General features: G+C 39.3%; 1 protein-coding gene across 11 annotated transcripts in view; it reads left to right on the top strand.

Moving 5' to 3' along the window:
* The window catches only part of ralgapa1 (Ral GTPase activating protein catalytic subunit alpha 1), a 92,669-nt gene that overhangs the window by 42,609 nt on the left and 33,015 nt on the right, over positions 1–17,045 (top strand). For 8 of the 11 annotated variants that reach the window (XM_089004117.1, XM_089004116.1, XM_089004115.1 and 5 more), the window contains 10 exons: positions 1,944–2,062; positions 2,584–2,703; positions 2,892–3,498; positions 3,580–3,695; positions 3,971–4,095; positions 6,259–6,330; positions 7,233–7,356; positions 9,313–9,468; positions 12,709–12,867; positions 14,838–14,965. In XM_089004117.1, the coding sequence (XP_088860243.1) occupies positions 1,944–2,062; positions 2,584–2,703; positions 2,892–3,498; positions 3,580–3,695; positions 3,971–4,095; positions 6,259–6,330; positions 7,233–7,356; positions 9,313–9,468; positions 12,709–12,867; positions 14,838–14,965 (1,726 nt within the window). Of the gene's footprint in view, positions 1–1,943; positions 2,063–2,583; positions 2,704–2,891; positions 3,499–3,579; positions 3,696–3,970; positions 4,096–6,258; positions 6,353–7,232; positions 7,357–9,312; positions 9,469–12,708; positions 12,868–14,837; positions 15,015–15,434; positions 16,212–16,301; positions 16,510–17,045 lie in introns of those variants that run through there. The other 3 variants (XR_016115962.1, XM_089004121.1, XM_089004122.1) reach the window with 3 other exon arrangements.

The following is a 17,045-nucleotide window of genomic DNA, read 5'->3' as shown; positions in this document are numbered from 1 at the left end:
GATTGTGTAGCAACTAAAGACAATAGAAAAGGTTTGTTTATTGTATGTATGAATACATTCTTTGACTTGAATTTAAAGTGTTTATATATTACAAAAATACATTTTAATCAAATAATGTTTTTTTTATTTGCAATTTAGAAATACCATGCTCCAATGAATGTCTTTTTGTTTATTTCAATCAGTTTTGTATACTTCGGCAATCTAGTTAAATTGGGCCCATCAATTTTAGAATTTCCCAGATGCATCGCTGAATTATACTAATCTACAATGTTGTTTCAGAAACATGGATTGTACTTTGTCTAAATCTTGTAAAGTGATGTGATGACTAACACAGGACCATTTCATCCACTGCCACCATGGCAGTGCCAATTATGAATAATAAAAACATTGTCTGCGTACATGTGTGGACCCTTTTCGTGTTCCAAGTTAAAGTGTCTATGGTACCCTTCTGTGATTCCAGCATGACAAGGCTACTCCTCTAATGACCACAGCAACTTCTCTCATGACCGCAGCAATCTATGATGTATTATTTGTTTCAACCTTGCAAATTGATTGACTGATTGATCAAGAGTCGCATGCTAAAAGACATTCAGGCCTTACCTAAATTGTAGATGGCCTTTTCCTAAATCAATTGTTATCTGGACTTTCCCCTGCACAGAAAAACGCACAGAGGCAAGCTTCTTCTCGTTACTCCCCCCGCGCATGTGACTGATAAGGTCCTCGACTTGGAGCTACAGGGGCAATGACAAAGTCTTTGCTGCTCCCTTCCAAGTCACAACTGGAGAGAGTGCATCTGCTGTGCACAGCTCATTTCACAGATTGTGATGCTCACCCCAACCTCCTCTCCACCCTCAACCACCCTGTTTATTACATGCTTTTTCTTTGGAATAGTTGTATTGTGTTTTTAAATGTATGCAACATGTGGTGGTTGTGTTTTTCTAGCTCAAATCATTCTCCCAGGAAGTAGACTTGGAGTCTGTGTTTGTTTTTTTGTGTTTGTTTTTGTGGGTTTGTTTACGTATTTGGTCGGTTAGTTGGTGAGGTAATTAGCTAGTTAACTCACTAGTTAGTTAATTGGGTCGTTGGTTAACTCATTGGTTAGTTGGTTCGGTAATTAATTGGTTACACATTGGCTGGTTAGTTTTGGTTAGTTAGTTTGATAGTTAGCTGGTTGGTTGGTTTACTTCCTCTTCCTGATTGTTTTCATGTCACATTTAAGATAGCACTTAAAACCGACCCGCCAGGCTTCTCGTTCTGCCTTACATGTTGGTTATTGCTATCTGGTTTATGTTCCTCTGAATGGGTTAAAACTGGGAGTTTGTTGCTTTCTTGCTGGAAAACAAGCAGGACAGGAGCCCTGCAGGCTCGGCGTTGGACACACCTGCTCTGGTGTCACCGTCTTGGGTACCCAGTGGTCAAAGGTGGCATTTTCTCTGTGCATACTCGACCTGTGCATCTGCAAAAGGAAGATTCAGTCTGTCTTTTCAGCACCGCCTCTGGTGGTCAGCGGGGATGAAAGAGAACCCCCATTGTGAATGTCAATGTGCAATATTGTGTCTGTGCGTGTGTGTCTGTGTGACTTTAAAATTATGTTTGTTAGGCAAGATACTCTGGCGGCACACTGTGTGATGGCATTGGCTTCTTCACTGCATGGAGCAGAACATGTATTGATCCAATGTGCATCAGAATCATTCTTTCTGTTTTGCTCTTGTTATTATGTATACATATTTTTTTTCGTGAATCTTGCTTTGTAGTTCTTATAAAGTATGACTTGCTGTCATACAACAACCCCCCCTACCCAAAAAAAAAAACAATGTTGATAACTGTTCCATCTAAGTATGTTGTTGGTTTGCATTTTCAAATCTGCACGCATAGTTTTGATCCTTACCGGTCTAATTTGGTTTGTTTTCTTTTGTTTTTTGTTTTTTGTCCTCTCTCTATAGTCCGTAGTCGTATTCAACAGGGTCTAGTTTCCATCGCAGCCAGGACTGTTATCACCCACCTTGTCAACCATCTAGGGCATTACCCAATGTCTGGAGGGCCTGCTACTCTCTCCAGCCAGGTACAGTGAATCACATTAAAAACTTGGGATGGTAATAGATTTTGACCGGTATGCTTCAGCACATCAATTCTGGAAGGTTGGTGCGAGAACCAGTTGGTGAATTGAATGGGGTGCGAACAAGAAACAAGGTTAAAAACCACTGGTCTACATAGTTTGACACATACTTTGAGACTCATAAAATGCATGGAATTACATTTCAGTTTAGCAGGGCAGCATCTTACAAATAGATCTCAAAACATTGAAGCAAAACACTTTGTGAAAACAAATTCTCAAAACCCGTGACTTTGACGGTTCATATGGGAGAGACATATTTAAGCTAATATTGCGATGATTAAGTTGTCTTACCACTTTACTTGAACTGCGTGAATTAATCGGGCACCCAAAGTCAGCTGGGATAGACTGCAGCGCACCTGTGACCCGAGAAATAAATAATTGGTATAGTATTATTATTATTGGTATAGTATAGTGGTATTTATTTATTTTGCTGTTTTGCGGATATTGTTTTTATTGTTCATTTCTAGGTGTGCGAGAACCAGGACAACCCATACTCTGAGAGTGCAGATCTTGGACCTGAACTCTTCCACTCACCAAATCTACAGTTCTTGTCGTTAAATGGCTCAACGCTACTCTCCGTGCTCCAGGTCACTTTGTTTTCTTTACATTATGATGCCAAAGCATTCTTCAGATAGTTAGTCGGGCTATATGTGTGCACTTTGTGCTGTTTCATAGCGCAATGCAACTCCAATAAAGGACAATAAGTACAAAATAGTACAATGTTCCTGAACATTTTTTTCTACTTTGTATTTAATCTTCCTTTTGTATTTCCCAGATTCGGTCAGAGTCTGATATACCAGGAGGTGGAATGACAGCTGGTTTGTCCTCCGCTCCTGCTTGCGTGCGTGTTGTTATTCGGGATGTTGCCGGAAAGCATTCCTGGGACTCTGCTGTCCTCTATGGGCCTCCTTCATTCTCCCCAAGCAGTCCTGCACACACATTACTGACACACACACAGTCCCCTCACACTGTGAATCTCCATCTACACACTCCAACCATAAAGATGGCAGAGGAGCGTAAAGAAGGCTGTCAAGGAAATCAGAATGAAGAGTCAGAGGAGGTGGTAAGTCCAATAGATGGTCAAAGTCCTGAGCTAGACGGAGAGATGGATGATGACAGAGAGGGGAGCAATGTTGCTGAAGAAGAAATTGTACAACAAGTTGAGGGGGAGGAAGTGCAAAAACAAGTGGAACATGACATAGATGGGAAGGCGCACAAGGCAGAAATGGGCTTTGAGCAGCTTCTCGCTCCACCACTGGCCAAACGTGTATGCCGCGAGGTCGTTCCAGCATGGGATACATTGGACAAGGATGGGGATGATTCTCTGGATGAAATGTTGCAGTACCTCGGATACTCAAGTCCTGAGTGTCTACAGAGAGCAGGTAAACAAAAACTGACGTTTATGCAAACCTCTGGCAATTTATACACACGTTGAAACAAAACTTTATAAATTATGCTTACAGGAATACCACTCAATATCCCAGTGCCACCACCAGCTTGCGTTTCAGAGAAGCAGGAAAATGATGTGATCAATGCCATCTTGAAGCAAAGTGCTGCTGAGCGAGAGTTTGTCCTTCATGTGAGTCACTGTCACTAAATCATGAAAAAATTGGTCTCTTACGGTTGGCTCATTAGTTGTAGTCATTATATGTAATGTGATAATGGTGAAAAAAACTATCTATCTTGTCTTGTCTTGTCTTGTCCTCTTCTATCCTATCCTATCCATCTATCTATCTCAGTATATAGATAGATAGACAGACAGGCAGATTCCCATGACCTCTTTAGGCAGAATTGGTTGGAATGTGAATACAGACTCTCCATCTTTCTCATTAGCTGGATTTATGTCTCTTTCAGAGTGGTGAGGTGTTAAACATGAGAGCAATGGAACAGAGTGAACCAGAGACTCAGGCACCTCAGTCAGCTTTCTACTACTGCAGGCTATTAATCAACATACTGGGACTCAATTCCTGGGAGAAAAGGTGAGACCCTTGAAAGCCACTGACAGGACCTTTTCTTCAAATGACCTTCATCTAGCTGCAAGTAAACAATTAAGAAAATTAAATGAAGTGTGTATCTTTTTGGCACTCTCTGAACTGTGATAGTGTGAGTGAGCTCTTGGGAGGGGCACTGAAATTGTTGGTCGAGTCGAGAGTGACGGCTGTCTAAATTCTGTATTGTTTGACTTCAGATACATTTCATCTGCAGAGGTTCCGTTATATGCAGGCGCGAAGAGCTACTCAAAATGGTTATTGCCCATTTGGATTTTTTGCATCGTCACAAGACTAAATAAAATGTTTGTACTGTCAGACTTTTCACATTCACTGTCTTTGAACATACTAGCTATCGCTCTACTGTATTACTTTATATTATTGGGCTGTTTTGAGAAAAAGCTTTGTTTACTTTCTCCTGACCTAGACCTATCCTTGTTTAATTTACATGAGGCTAAAAGTTGAAATTCAAAAACGAGTCCTAAGCTAATTAGACAACATGATCTCTCCCCCCCACCCATTCAAACAACCTATCAATTTTTCTTCTCAGTGACTCCAGGATCCACTACACAATGTTAAAGTATCGGTATAAATGTGTCTGGCCGGCTAATGGATGCTCATTGCTTTTTATCCAGAGAATTACACAGTCTGCATTCAGCCAGCACAAAAGACTTCTCAATGTGCAGTGTGTGCGACGTGCAAGCGTGTGTGTGTAGTTGTGCATGTGTGTGCGTGTTTGTAGGAGTGTTGTAATGAGCCTAGGAGGCCATTGATCAAAATCAACCCATCTGGAGCTAGAATAAAAGGTGGTGCTTGAGGATGAGAGGAGGGGGGGGGGGGTGAAAACCAAACCTGAAAACAGGCTGCATAAAGCACATGGAAATGTATCAAAAGAAAAAAGATTGAGCCAGAATAATTGAGAAGCTTTAAAAGCAGCACATACAGTTGGTTCAATTGTTTAGAGAGATCTTACTATCTATTCATATACAGTATATGATATTCCACGTTGATCGTTAGATACTGACAGTCTTCTCTCTCTCTCTTTAGAGTAATGTCTCTTTTTATGTTTTTCTTAATAATCCAAAGTGTAAATGGAGTCTTTGAGAGCAGAGGATGGCACCATTACTACATATCATTTTAATAAAGAGCAAATTGCTCCCTCTTTCCTTTCTATCTCTTGTTTCTTTTTCCTCACTCTCTCTCAAAAAAAAAGTGAGTGATGTGTCATTATGAGTCCATTTCAAGCGTCATCTACTTCAGTCCGAGTTTGAGATCAGTGCTGCTGAAATTGGTGGCTGGTCTTCGCAGGACATTTTAAACAATCCTTGGATCTATCAGCTTACATAAAAAAAGACTATTGTCTTGAATGAAAATAAAGGCTTTTTATATTTCGATCCTCAAAGTGGCGATTCCATTAGTTGGCAAAGAACTTCTCCCAATAGCAGTTGTTGATATCGATAGTATACAGTAATAACACCTAACCATTTTGTGTGCTGCATGGTTATCTGGTGTCGTTGCTGAAATAGGTTTTTCAACCTGATATGTATGTGCTGGTTCAATTTCAAACTGACTCAGCTCTCACCGTCATTGAATAAAGTAACAACTAATTTCACCATGTAACTTTCAAATGTGCACTGTAACTTTCAAATGGAAACTAAACCGTAAATTTCAGCTATTTTATATTTTAAATGAATGTTTCGGCTGACTTAAATCTATTAAGCATTTAATCTGAAAAAAGAGACAACCAATTCATTGGCCTTTGTGTCTGTGCTTATTTGGTTTGCAGTGTGACTTCATGTAATGGCGCATGTATTTTTCACTTTTGTCTTACCTTACTCATTATATCATTAAGGCCCGTTTTTCATGGTTCTACCCTGAGATAGCCTTGGTCCTCCCTACGCGGTCGGATTTCCATTACTTTTGTTGCAAAGCCAGGTGGTGAAAATGGCACCATTTCACAGAAACTTTTCCAAATTGTTCAAAAGCACAGGCTGGGGAAAAGACAAAATACTGATGTCTGATTGGCTAACAGATTATGGCATTTCTGTAATCGGTGCATTTTAACACCTCTGGTCACTGTCGTCTGGTTTTAAGCATGTGCGATACAGCAACCAACACAAATGATTATTGTGTTCCGTTTTTCCTTTTTCTCAGGAGTAACTTTCATTTGTTGCGGAAGAATGAGAAACTATTGAGAGAACTGAAAAACCTTGATTCGCGGCAGTGGTGAGATAATTTGCCCCTCCAGGTTTCTGTCCAGTCACTTTTGATTTAAAGGACAACCGACGTCACTTTTTTTGTTTTTTAACTGACATCAGAAAAAAAACGTTTTATAGCATCTAAAATACCCAAAACACACAGTAAGATATTTTTATTCAAATGCAAAACACCAATAAAAATGACTTAGTGTCCAAAATCTGCAAAAAATTGAGCTGCGAATTGGGTATTTTCAGAAAGTCCCGCCCCCAGTTTGTGACGTCACGCCAATACGTCTTGCATTGCTGGAGAATCAAAACAATGGCTTCAGATTCAGATAATATGCTTTCTTGTGACACATCCAGTTATGAATATGATTCAAATAGTTCTAAAGAGGAAAGCATACATGTTTGCAATCGATTAAATAATTTATTCCGTGTCATTTTGAGGCAAACGGGCAGGGGGGAAATGTGTCACCCAAAAAGAGGCAATAAAATGGCCACCGAGCTGTGAGGAATGTATCAGCCCGTTTCCACAGGCTGATATATTCCTTCAATGGAGCTTGGACTCCCTCTGGTGGCGGCTTTTGAATGTAACAAACGGTTTTCAAAAAAAACAGTACAGCAAAATACATTGACGTGATGGAAAGACGCTACAATGCGTCTTTTTTACAGTCAGGAGACGGTCCTTTTCTGACGTCACGTGAGGACTCGTCACCAACTCAAAAACAAGACTTCCTGAATGTTCAGCGCGAGTCTTAAAACGTAAAATATAGCTATATGCGGTGGAATCTTATTAAAATACGCCCAGTAGAAGTCATTTGAAGCCATTTTACAAATTATGGACAGAACTTGTCCGGAGACGTCGGTTGTCCTATAAACGTTTTTTTATTTGCCTATTTAACATGTTTGTTTTCTTTTTCGCTGCTCTAGTCGGGAGACACATAAAATAGCAGTTTTTTACGTTGCTGAAGGACAAGAAGACAAGCACTCCATACTCACCAACACTGCGGGAAGCCAGGCATATGAAGACTTTGTTTCTGGACTAGGCTGGGAGGTATGAAAATTTGCTCCTGGTTGGATATTTGCAAGTAACCCTTCCAGCGACAGTTGCTCCTACAATGGAGGGTTAATCGTGTTATCAGGTGACAGAATATCCTAGGTCCAATAATACCTCCAAAAATGTTCTATTGTTTCCCAAAACTTTAATAATACAGTAATGTGCCGATTTGAATTGTTGTAACACATAACAATTCAGTTGCTGGGATATTTACCACAAATTCCTCTTCCCACCTATGTTTTAAGATATACAGTGTTTTGTTTTCCTTTTATTTAATCATAGTATAGTGTACATATTTTAGTTGGTCTTAATTTGTAGAAACTCATTGCAGGTCTTGAGGTTTTACTTTTTTTCTTTCCTTGAATATAAGTGTCTTGAATTGACTCTCAATTGGAAGAACATGATATGGTCCCGCTGACTTGAATTGTAGCTTAGTTTTGCTGTAGTGTTTGTAAAACCATATCTATTTTTTTTATTCTTGTTCATTTTACAATTGTACTTTTTGGGCTCTACTGTGAGAATGTTAGGGATTAAATACTTTTCTTAGGCCACCTATTGCATCGGGGCATATTTTTCAAGCACATTTCCTTTGGATGTTGGATGACACTTGACATATACAGTAAAGTCTCGTTATATCGATATTCTCGGGAGTCCGAAAAACTATCGATATAACCGGGACTATCGATATATCCGACCCTGCGCGCATGTAATTTTCTCATTGCGTTCATAGAAATAGTAATAAGAAAAAAAAATCGTAATAAGCGGTACTATCGATATAACCGATATCGATATAACGAGACTTTACTGTATTTCTTTTATACCATCTGCAGTATGACATTCAAATTGCCTTCCATGACTGGCCTGCTCCAGCGTTTAACATTTAGATATCAAATCACATCAATGTATTTGCACAGCATGGAGGTAATTCTAAAGATTTGGGAATATCATACCGCATTTCTCCCCTGTAATGTTTCATCATCAATGTTTGGCTTTTGATTAACCCACACAAAACATTAAATTCTGTTGTTCCAGTCCAGCGTCAAAATTAAAACTTCCAATACTTTTGTAAACTTTGATATCACTGGCATATCATTTTTTCAAGTGAATTGACCCCAATGTGCATTCCATCCATCCATCCATCCATCCATCCATCCATCCATCCATCCACCCACCCACTTTCCAGACCGCTTAATCCTTATTAGGATCGCGCGGGGTGCGCAGCTGTCTTCGGGCACTAGGTGGGGGACACCCTGAATTGGTTGCCAGCCAATCACAGGGCACACAGAATTTTATTTAAATTGTAATCCTTTGGTTGGATTATCATTTAAAAAATGTTTGCATTCAAATAGAAGCCATACATTTTTTTTGTCAATCAATTTTGGTGAGACTGAGTCCTCCAGAAATAGTTGGCATCATCAGTCTTTTTCCTTCAATTTATTTCTAAATATCTGCGTGAAAGCTTCAATTAAGATTGAGAACAGATGACTGCGGTCCAAAGCTTAACATTGTTCCCGTCCCTTCCCTGATGGATACCTCATAAAAACTCTTTTTCGAGAGTAGGGCTGAGCTGTCAATTACTCACAGATTTACACTATTCAAGGCAGGCCCGCATCACTTCAGTTAACTGTGTATTCACGAAGCATATGAAACAACATATTCCCTGTTTCATCATCGGCACCGAGCTAATCTGACATATTTTGAACATATTTAATTCTATCTGAATAGTGCATTTACATTGCACTCATGAGCAAAACTGATTCCTACCCGACGATCCAATTTAATGTATTTCTTATATTATGCTTCCCTTTCACATATCACAATTGTGCCACTTGAGCACAAAAATCGACAGTTATTTGAACATGCAGAGCAAATTTGTCTTTAGTTAAACCTAACTGTGAAATTTTACAGCTGAGAGTGCATTGTAGGTGGCTTGTTCAAATGTTTCTTCCTTAGGTGGATCTCACCACTCACTGTGGTTTCATGGGAGGACTCCAGAGGAACCGCAGTACAGGCCAGACAACACCTTATTATGCCACCTCTACCACCGAGGTCATCTATCATGTCTCAACCCGAATGCCCCATGACCAGGACCACAATCTGACAAAGAAGGTACTGGAATCAACCATCACCACAAAAGCTTTTTGGATGAACTATGGATGAAAGGGAATCAAATTACCTGCAAACCTGTTTGCTCAAGAAATGACCAAAATAGGATATGTCGGGCAAAATCAAATCGACCAAAACATCTCCAAAAATTACAGAAAAACGCCCCAATTCCAAGACATTCATGAAAAGAGGATAAATAATGTATCACCGACTAGGCCAGAAAAGGTTCCAAAAACATTCCGAAAGTAAACCGTGGTGTGAACCATTATCCACATATGGAGAAACCATGGAGTCATGGTGAGCCTTGCCATGAGAAGAGGTAAGATTCTTACTACACTATAATAGTTCTTACCATAAGAACTAGCATAGTGTTGCTTTGGCCACAGTTGCTTTTATTCAACCAGTATGTGAATGCGCTAGCAAGCTCGCTAAATATTCATCAATGTCAATCTTTCTATTCATCTCTCTATCAAGATAGAGGGAAATACTTTTGATATAATACATACACCCCATGATTCCAAAGTCAAACCATGGCTGACCCAAAAACTAAATATTTTAATCATTCACAAGGTTTTTGAGTGAATATGCCATGTATAACTGAGAGCAGCTTCCATTACTACAATGACAGTCTAAGTTCCCTCTTTCTAGGTTAATGTTTACTACCCAAAGGACTGTGTGACCTAAATTTTGGTGTTACTTTATTTTCTAAAAACCTCTCTGTCATTGTTTTTTGTTCTGTTGTTTTTTTGTTTTTTTTTTAATTTGTTAAAAGATCTGTGCCGGTGTAACGTATCTCCTTTCCAAATGAGAGTGGGTCACATGCAAACATTCATACAAGCATGTTTGTTACATTGTATGTCAAACTCTCCAATTATCTATTTCAATTATATCTATATTTGTGTATGGTGTTGAATTAGCGTCGCAACAGGCAGGTTTAGTGTGTTTGAAATGGTGTATGTGTTTGTGTGCACACCTGTCAACCCCCAGGCAGTGGGTGCCTTGCACATAGCCATAATGTCCCTTTAATCTGATCAAACTTCCTGCTTGTCGGCCTATCGTGTCGCTGCAGGCTTCTGATTGGATTATCGCTGCCTGGTGCAGCACCATCCATTTCTCTGATCAACTGATGGCTCCGTCAAACACACATACTCATAGACTTGCACATGAACATGCACGCACACACAGTCAGTTTTGAGACCCCCTTGAGGCTCCTAAACATTGAATAGCATGCCTCTGCTCATTTTTATTTAGCATTTACTACTTTTGTTTGTTTTTTTACTTCTTGTTTGTTTGTTTATTCAATTTATTTATGTACAGTATTTGCTATCTAAACAATGGCACGGGTCATGTTCAGGTTCATCACAACCCTCTCATTATGGAATTACCTAAAGGTATTAATACCACCAAAATACAACAAAATCACTGCCCGTTATATGCATACCCGCCCGGCGTCCCTTTGGTAGCGATCTAATTCCCTTGGTTTGAGCTTCGAATCACATATACATGAACATCTTTCATTCTGGTCTACAACGACTCAGAAAGTTGCGACACCCTTTATAGACGGCAACAAACCGCCATTTGATGTCCGACAACATATTTTTCCCAAATTGTTAATTCCCACTTTGTCAAGTCTTCTCCGTCTGATCGCCTCCTTGCTTTGGCTGGATATCTGTGGACCTCATAGGGCCGCTCCTCCCAAACAGCCGCTATATTTGCGCACAGTCATTTGGGGCACTGAATTCGCACCCAAATGTCTAAGCATGTCCAAATTAAATGAAACTTTAAAGGACAACCGACGTCTCCGGACAAGTTGTGTCCATAATTTGTAAAATGGCTTCAAATGACTTCTACTGAGCGTATTTTACGAAGATTCCACCGCATATAGCTATGTTTTACGTTTTAAGACTCGCACAGAATATTCAGGAAGTCTTGTTTTTGAGTTGGTGACCTTGACCGTAAAAAAGGACGAATTGTAGCGGTCCTTCCATCACGTCAATGTATTTTGCTGTACTTGTTTGGTCTGGGGACCTCGTGTTGCACCCAAAATCCGCCAGAAGGCCAGAAGAGGGCGTCCAAGCGCCATATAAGGAATTTATCAGCCTATGTAAATGGAGGTGGCCACAGGATGTCGCCATTTTGTGCCTCTTTTTTTCAGTGAGAGATTTTCCCCCAATATTGCCTCAAAATGGCACAAATAAATTCTTTAATCGATTGCAAACATGTATGCTTTCCTCTTCAGAAGTATTTGAATCATATTCATACCTGGATGTGTAACAAGAAAGCATATTCTCCGAATCTGAAGCCATTTTTTGATTCACTAGCAATGCAAGACGTCTTGGCGTGACGTCACGAACTGGGGGCGGGACTTTCTGAAAATGCTCATTTTTTTTGCAGATTTTGGACACTTTAAGTCAATTTTATTGGTGTTTTGCATTTGACTAAAAATATCATACTGCGTGTTTTGGGTATTTTAGATGCTATAAAACATTTTTCTGGTGTCAGTTAAAAAACAAAAAAAGTGACGGCGGTTGTCCTTTAAACATGATACAATTTTACTATTAGATGTCGCTATCAAACTCTTTGGAATGTATCCTCCTCCGCTATGACTAAGAGGGATACAAAGCATAATTTATCCCCCTGCACACATTGTACTGTATATGTTTAGCCTTGGTCACTTTATTTTTGCACAAACATCATAAAAATCTTCAGAGCTGTAGGTGGGTCTCATTTAAATTTACAGTAAATAGTCAGAACACAGTCGAGGTACTCTCAAGATGCCAGGAGCAACCCGTTCAACAATGAGATCCCATAGAAAGGGTAAAGAACCATTTTTGTTATTGGATAGCGTAGGTGGTTTATCTGACATTTAGGTTAGTGACAGCCCCGAGTTTGTGAATGCTCTCAAACATTGACACGCTGGCACGCACACACACACACACACACACACACACACGCACACACACACGCCCACACACACGCACACACACACACACACACACACACACAGATAAGTGGACATTCTACAGACTTGATACTATCAGTTTCCCTGTCCATACTTCATCTTTCCAGAAGTTTCCTTTGGATGAATGATGGATTCAGCCAACCGAGCTAACCATGTGACTTTCATATATGCTTGGCATTGAAAAAGGAACACCGAGAAAATATTTCATGTATTGTTTAAATCGCAGAGCAGTACAATATTCACTTTTATGTGTATCCTTATTCCATCTCTCCTCTGCCCAGCTAAGACACCTGGGAAATGACGAGGTCCACATCATTTGGTCAGAACATTCCAGAGACTATAGGCGTGGAATCATCCCAACAGAATTCGGTGACGTGCTCATCGTCATCTACCCCATGAAAAACCACATGTATTCCATCCATATCCTCAAAAAACCAGAGGTATTGATTTTGTGTGCAAATTAAGTGAAATAACCTTTTTTGTGATAATGTTTCATCTTCAATATTTCTTAAATTGACACGTATGTGCACTATGGTTTTACTTGCCCTTAATAACCTTGTAGAATAATTTAAACGGGTTGATCTATTTATTTTATCATAGTGACGTACACCGGTGGTACTGAACCTTTTTTTGCCACATACTGTAGACCAGTTTAATGTCAGACAATACTTTTGGGGACGAGCCTTTAAGATGTGGTAGATAATTACAAAAAAATAACATGCGCTGACCTGCATAAAAAATGTGATATTTTCTAAACATCATAACAAACACATATCATAACAAATGAGCTATGTCCTATCTGGCTGCAACACTATAATGTTTAAACGTACCATCAAAATAAGATATTCTGCAAATACAAAGTACATGAAAAATACGACTCATCCATCGCCATGTGCAAAGTGGGTTTGCTGTGTGGGGATCTCATTAAGATAAATCCATATTTTTATTTGGACTCCTGATACTGTCTAGGAAATATTCTTTTTCATGCAATTGTCCTGCATCAGCTTTTTCCCCTTCCAAATGAAACGTTCCAATGTTCTTTTACTAACTTTGCAAGGTCTTGACTTTCATTTTAGCGGTAAACTATCACAGGGAAGCGCATCTTGTCCTGTGTCAAGAGTGACATATGGGATGTAACATAGATTTCTATAATTTTGGATTCTGAAATGAATAAAATTGAAGGAATGTAAGTCATTTATTCTTTCTGCGGCCCAGTACCAAATGACCTGCGGCCCAATACTGGTCCACATTCACAGACTACATCATGCTCAGATTCTGGCATGATATAGAAAACATATTTGAAGAAGGATTAAGGTGTTGAATTGGCACTAAGTGAAACCAAATTAGCAAATGGCTCAATGAATCAATGATATGAAGATCAGTTCGGTTGCTCTGAAATACTGGTCATGTTACTTTTTGAACACAGAATTAGAATTATGTATTTGGTGGTGTAGAATGCACCGGTTACATGATTTTAATTGACACTTGAAGGCAACTTTGTTGCAATTCACTTGTGAAGGCGTATGGTCGTATCAGACAGACAGATTGGCTGACAATCCAAGGAGAGGCTGCTCTGCTTTTTGTTTTAAGCAAAACCACAGACATCAATACCACAGCACTGATGGCGTAACTCTGTTTTAAACTAGACTTAACACAATAAATGTCTTTTTTTCTGTATGACATACTGTAGATACCACAGCACTAATAACATCACCATCTTCTGTTTCATTCATCCTTCAAGTAAAATATTGAATTATCATGAATCTGAAAGCAAGTTAGAGGAGATATTTTCTGTGTTGTCCTTGTAAGCTCATTATTCCGTCATGGGGGAAATGAGCTGGAGACCTGGTCCTAAAATTGATATCTACACTTTCATATATGTATGTGTATATATATATATATATATATATATATATATATATATATATATATATATATATGTATGTATGTATGTATGTATGTATGTATGTATGTATGTATATATATATATACCTCAGCACTGTGAAGCCGGTGTGCTAACCACTCGGCTACCGGGCCGCCCCCTATTTTATTTTAATGTAATTAATTTATTTTAACTTGCTTTTCAAGATGACATGTACGTTGTTTGGTGTTGGATTTTATCAAATAAAGTTTCCCCAAAAATACGACTTATCCTACAGTGCGACCTATATATGTTTTTTTCTTCTTAATTATGCATTTTTTGGCTGGTGCGACCTATAATCCGGAGCGACGTATAATCCAAAAAATACGGTATGTAAACTGAAAAAGAAGCCTAGCCTCAATTGAATTGGAAATCATGAAAAGGACAAAATTTGATTTTTTTTTCACTGACAAACTCTTCAACAAATCAGCAATGATTTTAGAATAGTGCTGTCTATTACCCATGTCACAACACATTATGTCCACGCAGATCCCATTTTTTGGTCCTCTCTTCGACGGGGCCATTGTGGACATGAAGATTTTGCCAACAATGGTGCGGGCCACAGCTATCAACGCAAGTCGAGCGCTGAAATCACTCATCCCTCTGTACCAAAACTTGTATCCTTTTAATAACCTACCTGGATTTCGAAGAACTAAATGTTGAAATGTAAGTCACCAATCCTTAATCTTCCCTTTTCATGTCATACGTCATCATGGTCACGGGTAAAAGAACGGAAGGGTTAAATGTGGTGGCGGTGGGAGAATTTATCACACATAGATTGAATAGATTGTTGCTTGTCCCTTTAGCTCGGGGGTCGGCAACCCGCGGCTCAAGAGCCGCATGCGGCTCTTTAGCGCTGCCCTAGTGGCTCCCTGGAGCTTTTTCAAAAATATTTGAAAATGGAAAAATATGGGGGAGGGAAATATATTTTTTGTTTTAATATGGTTTCTGTAGGAGGACAAACATGACACAAACATTCTTAACCTTTTCCAATGCTGTAAAAATGTGTAGAATAAATATTACATTTCAACATTTCTGTCAACGAAGATTTGCGTCATAGCCTGCGACACACGTTTCTATCAGCAGGGCGGGATGCCAGGCAGGTGGCTGTTGTAAACAAACCGGCGGCCGTGTGATCGGCCATGGATCCCAAAGGGAAAAAGAGAAAAATAAATGAGAACAGAGGATTCAACGATTCTTGGACCGAATCATTGCCAATGCGGAAGGATTGCCTGAATGTTTGCTCTGTAGCGAGAAGTTGTCAAATAACAAAAAGAGTAATGTGGAAAGACATTTCCAGGGAAGGCATGCTACATTTGCAGCCGAGTCCCCAGTTGGGAGTGAGACAAAAAGTGTGATTGCATTACTTCTGGAGAAATTAGAGGAGCACAAAAATAGATTTAAGAAGTGGATTGCATCTCCAAACTCCACTACTGCTGCAAGTTTTGTTGCAAGCCGGGAGATAATAAAGCGTCTGACAGCCGAGCTTGAAGACGTCACTCGCCAGAAAGCCCAGCTTGCCCAAAGCCACAAATGGAGCGAAATTGAAAGCCTCCAAACACCCGAGAAACTTGTCTTTGACACATGGAATGCTCTTCCTGACAGTTATAGGAACATGAAGACATATGCATTTGGAGTATTATCCATCTTTGGATCAACATACCTGTGCGAGCAGATTTTCTCAAACATGAACTACATCAAATCAAAATATCGTACCTACCACACAGATGAGAGCTTGCAATCCTGCGTCAAGATTAAAGTTACATCTTACATGCCCGATGTTGAGAAGCTGACCAGTGATGTCCGAAAAGTCCCATTAAACGGGTAAGAACACAATCCTGTCATAGGCACATATTTAGTAACAAAGTGGCTGTTTTTATAAAGTGATTTCTGATTTCCGTCAGTATATATTTGAAATGACACTTAGGGATATTATTGTGTTTTGTTGCTCAGGTCCCAGGATAGCTGCGTTGGTTGCGTGTCAAAAGAGAACGCTGCTGCGTTTTACCCTTGCACTGACTTGCTTGGCATTTGCACAGAAATCAAACTTAAAATGTATTAATTTGATTTTATATACTTTACCTTTTCAAAAGGCTGCTGTTTTATTTTTATAAATGCAGGCTGCGTTTTATTGCACTCTGTTTGTTGCCCAGATAAGGGGCACATTATCCACGTTCCTTTTTGTTGTCAAAATAAAAATGACATCAAAAATTGGATTTCTTTATTGCATTTCTTTATTTTCATCAAAACGATGAAACATAATTCATTAATATTGTAATGAAGTTAAACTCGAGGTGGCATCGTACAACAGAGTAGTCACGTGGTGCGTCATTCTCTACAGAATGCGCTGCACAGAAAATAAACATTTAATCATGAAGGCTCATTATGTATTTGTAGCCAACTTAGTCATTTTGATAGTAGGCTAATATAGATACATACAGCATGTGTTGCCTTCATTATAAGGCTTATATAAGGCTTTTAATTTTTTGAGGCTCCAGACATATTTGTTTTTTGTTTTTTTTGGTCCAATATGGCTCTTTCAACATTTTGGGTTGCCGACCCCTGCTTTAGCTGAATGCATTGTGTGTAAGTGTAGAAAATTGGACAAGAGACTGAAAGACAGGTGTGCATTCAGCCCGTCTGTATGATCGCAAGTGATGACTGTTTCATCAATTGTCATCAACTACTTTATGCCTG

Source organism: Hippocampus bargibanti, linkage group LG09, assembly GCF_051943395.1.
Source record: "Hippocampus bargibanti isolate YZ-2025 linkage group LG09, ASM5194339v1, whole genome shotgun sequence".
NCBI lineage: Eukaryota > Metazoa > Chordata > Actinopteri > Syngnathiformes > Syngnathidae > Hippocampus > Hippocampus bargibanti.
Note: the sequence above shows the minus strand (reverse complement) of the source record. Positions and strands in the feature narration are given on the sequence as shown.